Genomic DNA, 13116 nt, shown 5'->3' with positions numbered 1-13116 from the left:
TCAAACTGCCCCATAAAGTCAACACTGAACCCAGCAGTTTGATTCAGGACACAATATACAACACCCATAACTTAAAGGAAGCGAGCTTTATTTTGGCTAACAGTTTCAGTAGGTTTTCAGGAGTTCCAAGGCAGGAAGGGCATGGTGGAAGAGTCTGGTGGAAGAAAGCTGGTCATGTCATGGAAGCCAGTAAACAAAACAAAGTGAGGAATGGGGGAGGAGGGTATAAACTTCTATGTCAGCTCCCAGTGAGCCACCTCTTCCAACCAGGCACCATCTCCTAACACCACATTCAGTTCTGAAATCTTCAGTGAATTAATCCATGATCCAGTCACCTTCCAAAAGCTCCGACTCTGAACACATGAAGCCTTTGGGGAACATTCTATATCTAAACCTTAACATATTAACACTGGGAAAGGGTCAAAAAAGAGTGCTGGGGACTTCTCTATACATTGCTTTACAGCATCCTATGAAGCTACAATTTCCAAATAGAATGTTAAACAAAGAAAGCATTAGAGGAAAAAATGTTTATGATCAATACATTGACTCAATTTTTCTATAATAAACATATCAGAGAAAAAAATTAAATAAAAAAAAAAGAGCCAGGGATGTAGCTCAGTGGCACCACCACCTGCCTCGCAAGTGCAAGGTCCCAAATTTGATCCCTGTACCAAAAAAAAAAATTAAATAAACATATCAGAGAAAGATTTATTTTTTAAAAATCTGGGCAAAATATTTTCAAAATGTATGACAATGACCACCTACCCTTAGTATATGAAGTGCTATTACTAAAAGACCAACTGCCCTTAGATGCTATTGCTACCCTAAGATGGCATTGCTAAATTGTAGGAAAAGCAACAGTATTCCCATAGAAAAATATAAGAAAGAAGTGAACAAATCATTAAAGCAGTAATTAGCAAACATTTTCTGTAAGGGATCAGACAATAAATATTCTTAAACTTTGTTAGCTGTATGGTCACAACTATATTAACTATAGAGAATATAAGAACATAGAACTATACAGAATATTAAGCTATAGAGAATATGTAACTAAGTGGACCTGTGTGTTACAAAATAGATTCTACAAAAACAAGTGCTAGATTTGAATCATGAACCACACTTTGGTGACCCCTGTATTAAACAAACATAGATATAAAACAAATGTGAAAAATACTCTTATTAGCTTTATTAGTAAGCAAATAAATTCAAATTATTATAAGATAGCATTTTACTTAATCAAATTAGAAAAACACACTTTTTAAAAGAATTCTCAATTTTGATGAGCACTTATATACTGTTGGAAGGAATGAAGCTTAGTAAAATCTTCCTAGAAAGTAATTTGGCTATACATATCAAGACTCTTAAAAGTTTATATAAGTCTTGATGCATACTCTATTTTTAGATTATCAGAAATATGGATAAAAATAATCACTATTAAATAATAGGAAAAATTTTCAAAACTGAAACCAAGTACCCCAGGGGAACAGACTATTTAGGTAGATCCTGGCACTCTATAATTTTGCAAACTTTTAGAATCAATTTTTATGAAGATTTAATCTCAAAAATTGTAGTATGATTGTTAAAATGTTAAATAGCATTGATGAGCACAAAATTATGTAAATATTATCATTTATACTTTGTATTACAAAAAGATGAATAGTAAAAAGCTGAAAGGAATGATGTTAAGGTGTCAACTATGGTTTCATCTAGATGATGGAATGATAAATACAGGTAATTTTTAATTTCTCTTAGTTATGATTTCCAAATTGTTTACAATAAGTGTGATACTTTTTTATCAAGGGAAAGGAGAGAAAAGGAAACGGGGGAAAAAAAGACAAGACACATAGCCTTTTACTACCTCTGCTGCCTCCATTGCTTATCTTAATGATTTTCTAGAACATTTGGGGGTTGGAAGAGGCAGGTCACACTGAGAGCTGACTTTTCTTTTGCACACTGGGCAAAGGCAATTATGAGGACACTTGATCATGTTGTAATGACAGAAATTTTATCAGACATTATGTTACTAGACAGAAATGCCCTAAACCATTTAGAAGAGGAAGGTAACAGAATATTGCTGCCTGGACCAAGAAGATAGAGTTCTGCTTCCAACTGTGGTACAAGTTAAACATCTTTGAATTTGGTAAACTTTATGCAAATATTACAAAATTCAAAGAACTCTAAATCTGAAATACTTCTGGTCCCAAGAATTTTGAGTAAGTGATACTCAACACTGACTGACTTTTTCACCATCTGGGAATTAAAGAATAGCTCAAATATTCTTAAATTCATTTGTAGGCAGGAGATGGAAATTGGGAGCAAGCGGTCAGTGCTGAGTAGACTAAAAACCTACTGGGATTATAATTCTTTGATTACTTGGTGACTGTTTCAGAAAGGCCTTTGCTATATAGCTATGGTTCTATAAATTTATTTACCTTTTTGGAAGATTTATCCATTTATTCATTCATTTATTCATGCATACCAATCAACCCACAAATATTTCTCTGTCAGAAGCATTCTAGGTACTCATTATACTCTGGTTTCATAAACAATTCAGTACTGGGTAATTGGTGGCTAAGAATTAACATTCTTAAGCAGTAAATTATTGACAGTGTTTGTAATTATTATCTTAATAACTTCTTTTCCCTAAAAAGGGCCAGATGGTCATGTGACTAGATATGATTTGGATTGGCTGGTGAAAAATAGCTATGAAGGGCAGAAACAAAAGGTTATTCAGCCTAGAATATTATGGAATGCAGAAGTCTACCAGCAAGCCCAAGTTCCATCTGTAGATTTCCAGAGTTTTTTAGAAACCAAAGAAGGACTGAAGATGTTTCTACAAAACTTTCTGCTTTATGGAATTGCATTTGTAGAAAATGTCCCTCCCACTCAAGAGCACACAGAGAAGTTGGCAGAAAGGATCAGCTTGATCAGGTAATTTACTGGTTTTCTGAAATCCATAGTAATTAATTTCTAGAGCATGAGCACCAATAAAAAATGTGAAAGGTATGGCTACTCTTGTTTTCAATCCAGAATACCCTGTAGCCTAAGTGAGACGACTGTCACTTGCAGTGCTTTATAATGAGGACTAGATTTCTCATCTTTAAAGATACTTAAATATTAAATTTAATGAAAACTTCAAAATCATTGGTATATATTTTTTCTAACCTAGTGATCCTCAAAGTGAGAGTTACCATTGTACATTAGAAAGAGCACTAACTGTGAGTAACAAGAACTGGGTTGTAGTCTGAGTTCTACCATCAAGCTGTTATGTGCCATAGGCACATCCACTACACACACACACACACCATTTTCCTATCTTTTCAATGGAAGATTGAATATGATGTCAAATGATTATACATTTTTTACCTTCTGTGATTCCTAGGGCTTGATTCAGAGATTGACTGTAAATAAACTATATAGCATTCAACCACCACATCTCACATCCATTATTTTATTTTGATCATTATAGTAATCCTGATAATTACATGTTTTATCCTGTTCTACTGATGAAGCACCTGATTCTAAGATATAATAAGTGGCTTGCCCAGGATTTCACTATTAGTAAGCAGTAAAGCTGCCATTTAAATAGCTGAGGTTTTGTGATCCTAAGTAGTAAGTATTCTTTTCATTACCATTCTACACGTCCAGTTGGCATATAGCTAGATCTTCTGAAGTATTAAATGTGAAATAACCCTACTTCATTTTAATTAATACTTCCCTTTTGTTTAATAAAACCCAGATATAGTTGAATATGTAACAGATAGTATGCTGGATCAATTCCCCTGTACTGTTAGAGCATAAACTTGTGAGCCATTCAGTTTGAAACACAGTTTGAGAACTTTAGAATAACAAAAACTGTCTTGGTAAACAATAAATTGAGAGGGATTTAGAACTTTTAGTTGAAAAAGAACATCTCTTGTTTGGATTTGTGTATTCAGAGAATAAGAACTGTGAAAGCTGAAGAAATTAAGTGACCTTTAGGTCAGATCTGAGCCCACCACAAAAATAATTGCAAAATCAAAATCTACAGTGCATGATGCCTCAGGGAGAAATGCAATAATACAGCAATTCTCACTGAATACTTGTAACACAAACTATCCTTTTCTCTTTGCCTTATTTGTCCATGTCCAAAAGATAAGTGAAGATCTACATTAATCACTTCTATGTCAGATGAAGAATATGGAAATATTGGATTATCCAAGATATTAGAAAATTAACACTATTACTGAAAAATAAGAATATTAATAAAAGACAACAGTTATTTTTAAAATTAAGTAAAAACATCACTTCTAGAAGCAGCTACCATCATCTTTTCTATGAAAGGAAGGTAAGCACAGGGAGTAACCTTGAATGTGAAGGCGATTAAAAGTAGGCATAAAAACAAAGTAGGATGATTCCCTAAGCTTTCAGAATACATTATACTTACACAGTTTCCCCCTCAACTTCCTAGAATGTTAATCAGTGGCAGAATTGTCGATATCTGTGTTATGTTTAACTGTCACTTTCAACTTATGAATGGAAATCTGAAAAACAACATCAATTTTTATTTGTGAGCAACTAAAAGTATTGGAAGTAGTTTTGGAAAATAAGAAGGAAATTTCAAATATCTTATAGGTCTTTTTATTGACAGAGAAACCATCTATGGGAGGATGTGGTATTTCACTTCAGATTTCTCCAGAGGTGACACCGCATATACCAAACTAGCTCTGGATCGGCACACTGACACTACCTATTTTCAAGAACCCTGTGGGTAAGTGGATTAGATTTTTACATCATAGAGTACTTACATGTGATGGCCTTAAATAGTTTCTTAATCACTTCCTATTCTATTTGAACCAAGATCACATCTACTGCTGTAGATTTGTATGATTGTTTCTCTCTCTTCCCCTAGAAACATAATCATTTTGAAATACCTAGCTCAGTCTTCTTTAGACTAATAAGAATAAATATTTAAGTGATTGAAGGCCCACTTTACTATGTAAATGTGGTCTTGATTTTGTTAATTTATATTTTTCTCAAGGTCATTATAACTTACCAAGAAAAGTATTAACTAATCATTACTTTTGGAATTTTACAGCTTTCTAGTCTTTAGTTACCGTATTGCAAAGAGGTCAGTCCTGCAAGCACTGCTATTTTGAGTATGGTGTTAAGAGGAATTTGAATCTGACTTACAAGAAGTTGGAGAGAAGAAGGGCTGAAAAATCACCTTTTCCACATTGAATCAGTAGCTTCAGTTTCCTACCATTTGCTACTTATAAGAGGCACCTCTGTGGTTTTTATTTTATTGTTGTTAGTCTTGCTCCTCGAATAGATGATGAGCTTGAGACATATTATATCAGTAAAATGAATGTACCGGGCTAATAAAGAAAGCATAAGAGGATGATGATATACATTCTGTTATGTTTATATTTATTTAAGAGTTTAGAACTTAGGAATATTTGGTTTGGGAAAGGAAAAATAAATCTGTTTTCAGGTATCCTGCCCAACATTATCAATGTATGGAGAGACCAATAGCACTGCATCTTCATTCTAAGACACTAAAAAAAGAAAGAGGAAATGGAATGAGAAGCATCTGGACAGAGGCTGAGGTTCAAACACTGACTAGCTCTTCCTGCCATGACCAATGCCAGAGATTAGCAACTGTTCCTTCATTTGACCCCTTCTAATCAATAGCAAAGACCAAGTAGATTTGTCATGTAGTAATAATGGCTAAGAGTGAAGGCTATGGTAACAACCAGACCTAGCTTTGTATCCTAGCCTGAATATATATTATTAGCTTTGTGATCTTGGACAAGTGAAAATTTCTGTGAAATTTTTAGATCAGAATTATTTAGGAGCCAAAGATCCCTAATTCAAGAGAGAGGTGGATTTTGATCTAAGTTGTTTCTGGTTTCCAAGTTTGTCAGCTTTCTTCCCACTGGTCTTTCATACTATAACCATGGTCAACCTTTTCAAATGTGAATGTGACCTTATGATTTCACAGCTTAGGATCCTTCTATGTTCTCTAAATTACACTAAGAGAAATTTCTTACTCTCTTTGAATATACATCTTTTCTGTACCCAGGGCCTTTGCACTGGGCTACATTCCCAGACCTTTTTTATTTTTTATTTTTATACGGGGTCTTACTAAGTCACTCAGTTTCCCGGGCCAGTCTCAAATTTGAGATCTTCCTGCTTGAGCCTCCCAGAGTGCTGAGATTACATGCATATGTCACCACACATAGATCTGCTTTGTTTTATATCAGTGTATCTGGTCACACTGTTTCTCTGCCTAGAATGCTCTCCCTTCATTTCAATCTCATTCCAGTCCAATTCTTGATTGTTCTTTGAGATTAGGTAAAGCCATCCCCCTCCTCACTCAAGCATTCCTTTATACAACACCCCACTAGAATAGATTATTTCTTTTTATGGGCCTCACTATGTCTTGTATACAACTGTATTATAGTACCTATCATATCTTATTGGTACTGGATTCATCTCTTCTTATTAGAACAAAAGCTATATCTTATTCATGCCTGTATTCCCAAGGCCTGGCATATAGAGGCTTCAATACATGTTATTATATTTAGCAGAAACCTATAATAGCATTAATATTTCAAAGTACAAAAAGGCACAACTAACTATAAGGAGAAAGCAATTAGAAAATGGGATTTCTTGGGCCAGGGATTTATCTCACTGCTGCTGTGCCTGCCTCTAACATGCAAGATCCTGAGTTCGATCCCTGGTACCAGAAAAAACACACCAAAAAAGAAAAAAAAAAACAGAAAATGGGATCTCTTCGTGAAAATAAAATGACACAAGTAGGTTCAATAATCATTTGTTATATAATATTCTAGAAATTTGATATACTCCCTTTTATCCAATGGACATCAGAATTTTATTTTCTTTTCCCTCTTTAGCATTCAAGTGTTTCACTGTCTTAAGCATGAAGGAACAGGTGGCAGGACATTGTTAGTAGATGGATTCTATGCAGCAGAACAGGTACTTCAAAAGGCACCTGAGGAATTTGAGCTCCTCAGCAAAGTGCCATTGAAGCATGAATATATTGAAAATGTTGGAGAATGTCACAACCACATGATTGGGGTTGGGCCAGTCTTAAATATCTACCCATGGAATAAAGAGCTGTATTTGATCAGGTGAGTACCAAAGAACTATCCTCCAATGTAATATATTTACCAAACGTTAAGCTTCTAATGTGATGGCAATTCCTAATATCCTCCTATCTGCCACATTTTATCTTACTATCTATAGTTTTTTTTGTTATAGAACAATTTATAGTCTTATTATAGCTTCCATGGAATAATACATAGGCCAGCAGACAAGGAATGTTTCATTTCAAGACGGGCAGGTATTGGAGGTAGTATTTTTAAAAGGAAAACATCTATTAAAATGAAGTTATTAAATTGTCCTCAGTAACCATATAGATAAGGTACCCTACAGCATGAAGACAATAGTAACAACTCCAGCCCAGACTTATGCAAGACTCCTTGCCAGAATATCCAATTGCTCCTGGGAAATCACCAGCTAAATATTTATAGAATCATAAAATATGTCATACTCTCTTGTTTCCTTGCATTTTAGTGCATGACACCACCATCTCCCATGTTACCCAAACCAAAAAAAATCAAAACTCATTTTTAACTTTCTCCTCTCCCTCACATTATGCAACCAGTATCATCAACCCTACATCTTAAATTTTTCTCAAACTACCCACTGCTTTATATCTGCAATGCCACTCTTTCAGTGAGATCACTATCACCTCACTTCTGTTCCATTCTTGAAGTCTTTTAATTGGTCTCCTTGCTTCCACCGTGAGCCCCTTTCTATTCATTTTTGTCATTCTTGGATCCCTTCTTTTGCTTCTAACATCATCCCATACAACTCCTGTTTTCCACACACATTCTGCCCTACCTGTACTAAACCACTTTAGATTTCTGGAGTCAGTTATTTTCCATCTTGCAGTCATATTGTTACTTACACCCTTTTGCATTTGAATTACCCTTCTTTCACTTATGCCAAACTAACTCCTACTGTGCATTAATTGAATTTACTCAACAAATATTCTGTCACATCTGTTAAGAGCCTGGAGATGCAACTGTGAGGAACACATAAAAATTTGTGGCCTTCAGCACTAGGGAAAAATAAAGCAAACAAGGAGTTACTGAGGTCAGAGGCAGCATGGAAGTGGTTGCAAAACTTCACTAGACAAAGAATTCTAACTTGGTAATCAGAGTTCAGTGTGAAAACTTAACTGCCACTCAGTGATTGATGGACTTAGGTAAGTCACTTAACCTGTTGGTCATGAGTTTCCAGTTACAAAACACATTATTGTAAAGATAAAAACCCCTACATTGGTCCCTGGCTTGTAGAAAGAACTACATCAATACTAATTCACTTCCACTGGAGAAGTTCCTTTGAGAAACTCTCCTTCAGTTATCTCTTGTATACCCATTCCCTAAAACAATGAGTAGATATTCAATATTTTTCCAACATCTTATGGACATTTTTAAATGTATAAAAATGTTGAAAGCAGTTAACAGGGAAAGACCAGAGACCTGCCACCCAGAGTCTATCCTTAAGATATTACTATATTTGTTTTTATCATCTTCCTTTCCATTTACCTATCCTATCTACCCATCACTTAAACACATATTTTTCCATTTAGTTTATTGGTACATTTTAGGTATAAAATACAGTTACATTCATCATTGAGATCTTGCACCTTTACATGAGTCTCTTGGTTCTTATTTTTTTCCCCATTCCCCTGCCCTCCCTTCACCTCTCCATCCTTCCCTATTTACAAAGACTTTGTTTCCATGTTTTTCATTTTCTCATATTTTTTCTTTTCCCTTCTTTCCTTCCCCTACCCCTCCTACTTCCCCTACTCCTTTCTATATTTTCTTCCTATTTCACGATATCAATTATACGTTTTGATTCTTATTTACACTTTTAGTTTTTCACACCAGAGAAACTATTCAGTATTTACACGTGTGTCCTATTTATTTCACTTAAGAGTATGGTCTCAATATGCATCCACTTAGCTACAAATGTCTCCAATTTCTCATTCTTTATGGCTGAGTAGTACTCCATTTTATTAAAAATCCACATCTTCTTTATACAGTCTCCAGTTGATGGGCATTTGGGCTGTTTCCAAGCTTTAGCTATTACAAACTGTGCCGCTATGAACATGGGTGCACATATATCACTGTGGTATGATTCTTTTAATTCTTTGGAGAAGAGTCCCAGCAGGGGAATAGCTGGGTCAAATGGGACCTCTAGCCCTAGTTCTTTGAGGTATCTCCATACTGATTTCCACAGTGGTTGCACCAGTCTGCACTCCCACCAGCAATGGAGAAGGGTTCCTTTCTCCCCACACCCCTGCCAGCATTTGTTATTGGTTGATTTCATGATAGCAGCCATTCTTTCTTGGGTGAGGTGGAATCTCAGTGTTGTTTTCATCTGCATCTCTCGAATGACCAGTGATGTTGAATATTTTTTTCATATTTTTTTTGCTGCTTTTACTTCTTTGTCTGAGAAATGTCTGTTCATTTCAGATGCCCATTTTTGAATTGGGTCTTTGAATTTGGGGGGTCTGATTTTTTTCAATTCTTTATATAGTCTAGATAGTGGACCTTTGTCTGAGGAACAACTGGTAAAAAATTTTTTCCCACATTGTAGGTTGTCTCAGCTCTGTTGGTGGTTTCTCTTGCAGTGCAGTTTTTAATAAGATGAGATCCCAGTTGTTGATTCTTTGGGCTAGTTCCCATGCCATTGAGGATTTGTTCATAAAGTCCTTTCCTATGCCAATGTCTTCAAGAGTTCTACCTAAATTGTCTTCCAGCAAGTTTAGTGTTTCTGTTTTAATATTTAGATCTTTAATCCATTTCCATTTTAGTTTAGTGCATGGTGAGAGATATAGGTCTAGTTTTAATCTTTGGCAAGTCAAAGCCCAGTTTTTCCAGCACCGTTTATTAAAGAGGCTATCTTTCCTCCAGTGAGGGTGATTGGCTCCTTTGTCAAAGATGAGGTGGCTGAGTATGTCTGGAGTTGTTTCTGCATCTTCTGATTCATTCCACTGATCCTTGGGTCTGTTTCTTTGCCAGGACCATGCTGTTTTTATCACAGTAGCTTTGTAGTATAGTTTCAAGTTAGGAATTGTGATACCCCCTGCCATGACCCTGTTGCCTAGAATTGCTTTTGCTATTCTAGGTCTCTTCTGGTTCCAGATGAACTTTTGAATTGTTTTCTCTAGTTCTGTGAAATTTGCTGTTTGGATTTCAGTTGGGATTGCATTGAATCTGTATAGCAGTTTTGGAAGCATGGCCATTTTCACTATATTGGTTCTTCCTACCCAGAAACAGGGGATGTCTCTCCACTTTCTTATATTCTTTTCGATATCTTTTTTCAGAGTGCTGTAAGAAGTCTTGCTTCCTTCATTAGATTGATTCCTAGATATTTCATTTTTGGGGGTGCTATGGTGAAAGGGATTGTTTCCCTAATTTTGAGCACATTATAGATTATTGCATGTTTCCACCTATGATAGAGTTGCTGATTGGGAGCTGTGGTTGCAACCACTTCCCATCATCAGAAAAGATCAAGGGCTGGGGATTTAGCTCACTGGCAGTGTGCCTGCTCTGCAACCGTAAGTTCATGATTTCAATCCTGGGTACCAGAAAAAAAAAAAAAGAATTTGGGGCCAGGGATGTAGCTCAGTGGAACAGCACCTGCCTGGGAAGCAGGAGGTCCTGAGTTCAATTTGTCAATGTTGCTGCCTTCTTTCAGTTGCTCACCCGCAGCTCTGGTTTTAGACAGTCTTTTGCTCTCTGCCAGGTCTACCAAGCTGACATTGCTGATTCTCTCTCCTGAGTTCCCAGACTGCAGGTCACACAGTGTCTGTGATGATGTTGAATGCCGCATGTGAGCAGCTGTTTTCTTCGTTCATGTTGGTTGCAGCTACTGTTGGAGACTTATTTCCCTCAGACATCAGTGACTCAATATCCTCAAAACTAGTGACAGCCAACTGAGATAAACCATCTACATATGGTCCCAATACTTTATGCTCTCGAACTTTAAGAGACTGTCTACTCCCTTCGGGGTCTAAAAGATCCTGAACCATCTCGTTATAAATTTCCATATAGGATACTTCAACTTTAAAAGTCTGTGATTCATTTTGCTACACAGAGATCCTTTTAAATAAGCACAGCAGAGCCTGGGAATACGGCCCAGCTGCTCTGCATGGCCCATCATAGAGAAGGACTTTCCTGAGCCTGTTTGTCCATATGCAAAAATACAAGCATTATACCCCTGAAAGGCTTTTTCAAGAATTCCTTCCCCAAGGCACTTGAAAACCACTTCTTGACCGGCATATTTTATAGTGTTAGATTCATCCCTGGACCAAAAGCAATAATCAAATGCAAATACCCTTGGGGGGTTTCCTTTCTCCCTGCTTGCTGTTGGAGGGAGGAGGGTGCAGCACCGTCTGGTTCCCTTCCATCTCCACCACGCATTTGGTGTTCAGCTCCAGCTCTCCTCGGTTCAAGGGCCGCGGGCCATCCCGGGGGAGCGCGACTCGGGGCAGCCGGGCCAGGGAGGGGCACGCGGGGCGGGCAGTTAAACACATTTGGATGCATTTTAAAGTACATTGCACATATAAGTACATGTACTTCTAAAATACTTTAACATTTATATCAAGTAAAGTTCAATATTTATTTACAGCTTTATTATTTTGAGCAAAAATTTTTAAGTGATGTTAAAATATTAAATATATACTGAGTTTGGGCAAATGTATTTGTCACCTGGATGAGCCAAACACCTATCAATATATAAAATATTACCCTCATAGATCTACCCAGTCAAACCCTGCACATATAACCAAGAGGAAATCACTGTTTGATTTTTTAGCCACTGCAGATTAGTTTTGCCCGTTCTGGAATGAATCCATTGTTTTATTAGTAAATATCTGAGCTGTTTCTAGTTTGGTGTTACTATTAATAAAACTGCTGTAAATATTCACGTAAAAGTGCTTTTGTGAATATGCATTTTCACTTCACTCATGTAAACACCTAGGAATGAAAATGTTGAGTCATGAAGTCCATGAGTGTTTCATTTCATAAGCAAACACATGTTTTAGCAAAGTAATTGTACCATTTTACACTATTCTCATCAATGCACGAGAACTGTATCTGCTCCACTTCCCTACCAGTACTTGGTGTTCTCTGTCTTACTAATTTTAGGTATTTAATGAGTACCTTATTGAGGTTTTCATTTCAATTTCTTCTAATGACTAATGATGTTGAGCATCTTTTTATGTACCCATTGGGGATTCATACTTCTTTCTTACTTTTTTTCTCTTTTTTTGGGGGGGGGGCTTTTTTGAGACAGAATCTTGCTATATAGTTCAGGCCAGCCTTGAACTCACTATGTAGCCCAGGCTATGCTCACCTCTTGCCTCAGCCTCCTGAGTGCTGGGATTACACTCATGCGCCACTACGCCTGGCACTTTCTACTCAATTTATTTTACATTTTAATTGACAAATAATTAGATAGATTATAGATAGACAGAATATAGATAGATATAGAGATTGTGTGCAGTGTGTTGTTTTGAAATATAAATATATTGTGCATGGCTAAATAGCAATTTTCAAACATATGTTTGATCATATTGGTCAATAGAGGTTTTGAATTTAGTCCTGTCTAATTGAAATTTTGTATCCTTTGACCATTATCTTCTCAAACCCTATTTTCCATTCTAATCAAGCGTATAAAAAAATTCCTTTTTTTTTCTTGATGATAGCCATTCTGACCAGGGTAAGGTGGAATCTAGAGTTGTTTTATTTGCTTTTCCCTTATGGTTAAAAATAATGAACATTTTTCATGTAGTTATTGGCCATTTGTACTTCTTCTTTTGAGAGATGTCTATTTAATTCATTAGTTCCTATTTTGATTGGGTCATTTGATTTGGAGGGTTAATTTTTAAAATTATTTATGTATTCTAGGTACTAGTCTTTTATCAGAAGATAACTGGGAAAAATTTTTCCATTGTGTAGTCTTTTCACTCTGTTGATAGTTTCTTTTGCTGTGAATAAGATTTTTTTTTTTTTTGTACCAGGGACTGAA

The 13116-nt window shown here is 36.1% G+C and overlaps 2 protein-coding genes across 3 annotated transcripts in view; one reads left to right on the top strand and one right to left on the bottom strand.

Moving 5' to 3' along the window:
- LOC147820536 (coagulation factor VIII-like) overlaps positions 1-13116 on the bottom strand; it is a 131240-nt gene that overhangs the window by 54930 nt on the left and 63194 nt on the right. The window lies entirely within an intron of this gene.
- Tmlhe (trimethyllysine hydroxylase, epsilon) overlaps positions 1-13116 on the top strand; it is a 97176-nt gene that overhangs the window by 56291 nt on the left and 27769 nt on the right. Inside the window, exons 4-6 of one of the 2 annotated variants that reach the window (XM_004875320.3) lie at positions 2652-2931; positions 4631-4750; positions 6900-7136. In XM_004875320.3, the coding sequence (XP_004875377.2) occupies positions 2652-2931; positions 4631-4750; positions 6900-7136 (637 nt within the window). The remainder of the gene's footprint in view (positions 1-2651; positions 2932-4630; positions 4751-6899; positions 7137-13116) is intronic. The other variant, XM_013069499.2, reaches the window with a different exon arrangement.

Source organism: Heterocephalus glaber, unplaced genomic scaffold, assembly GCF_053883595.1.
Source record: "Heterocephalus glaber isolate CG9 unplaced genomic scaffold, H.glaber_assembly_v1.0 deba00001863, whole genome shotgun sequence".
NCBI lineage: Eukaryota > Metazoa > Chordata > Mammalia > Rodentia > Bathyergidae > Heterocephalus > Heterocephalus glaber.
The sequence above is the reverse complement of the archived record's forward strand: the minus strand, read 5'-3'. Positions and strand labels throughout refer to the sequence as shown.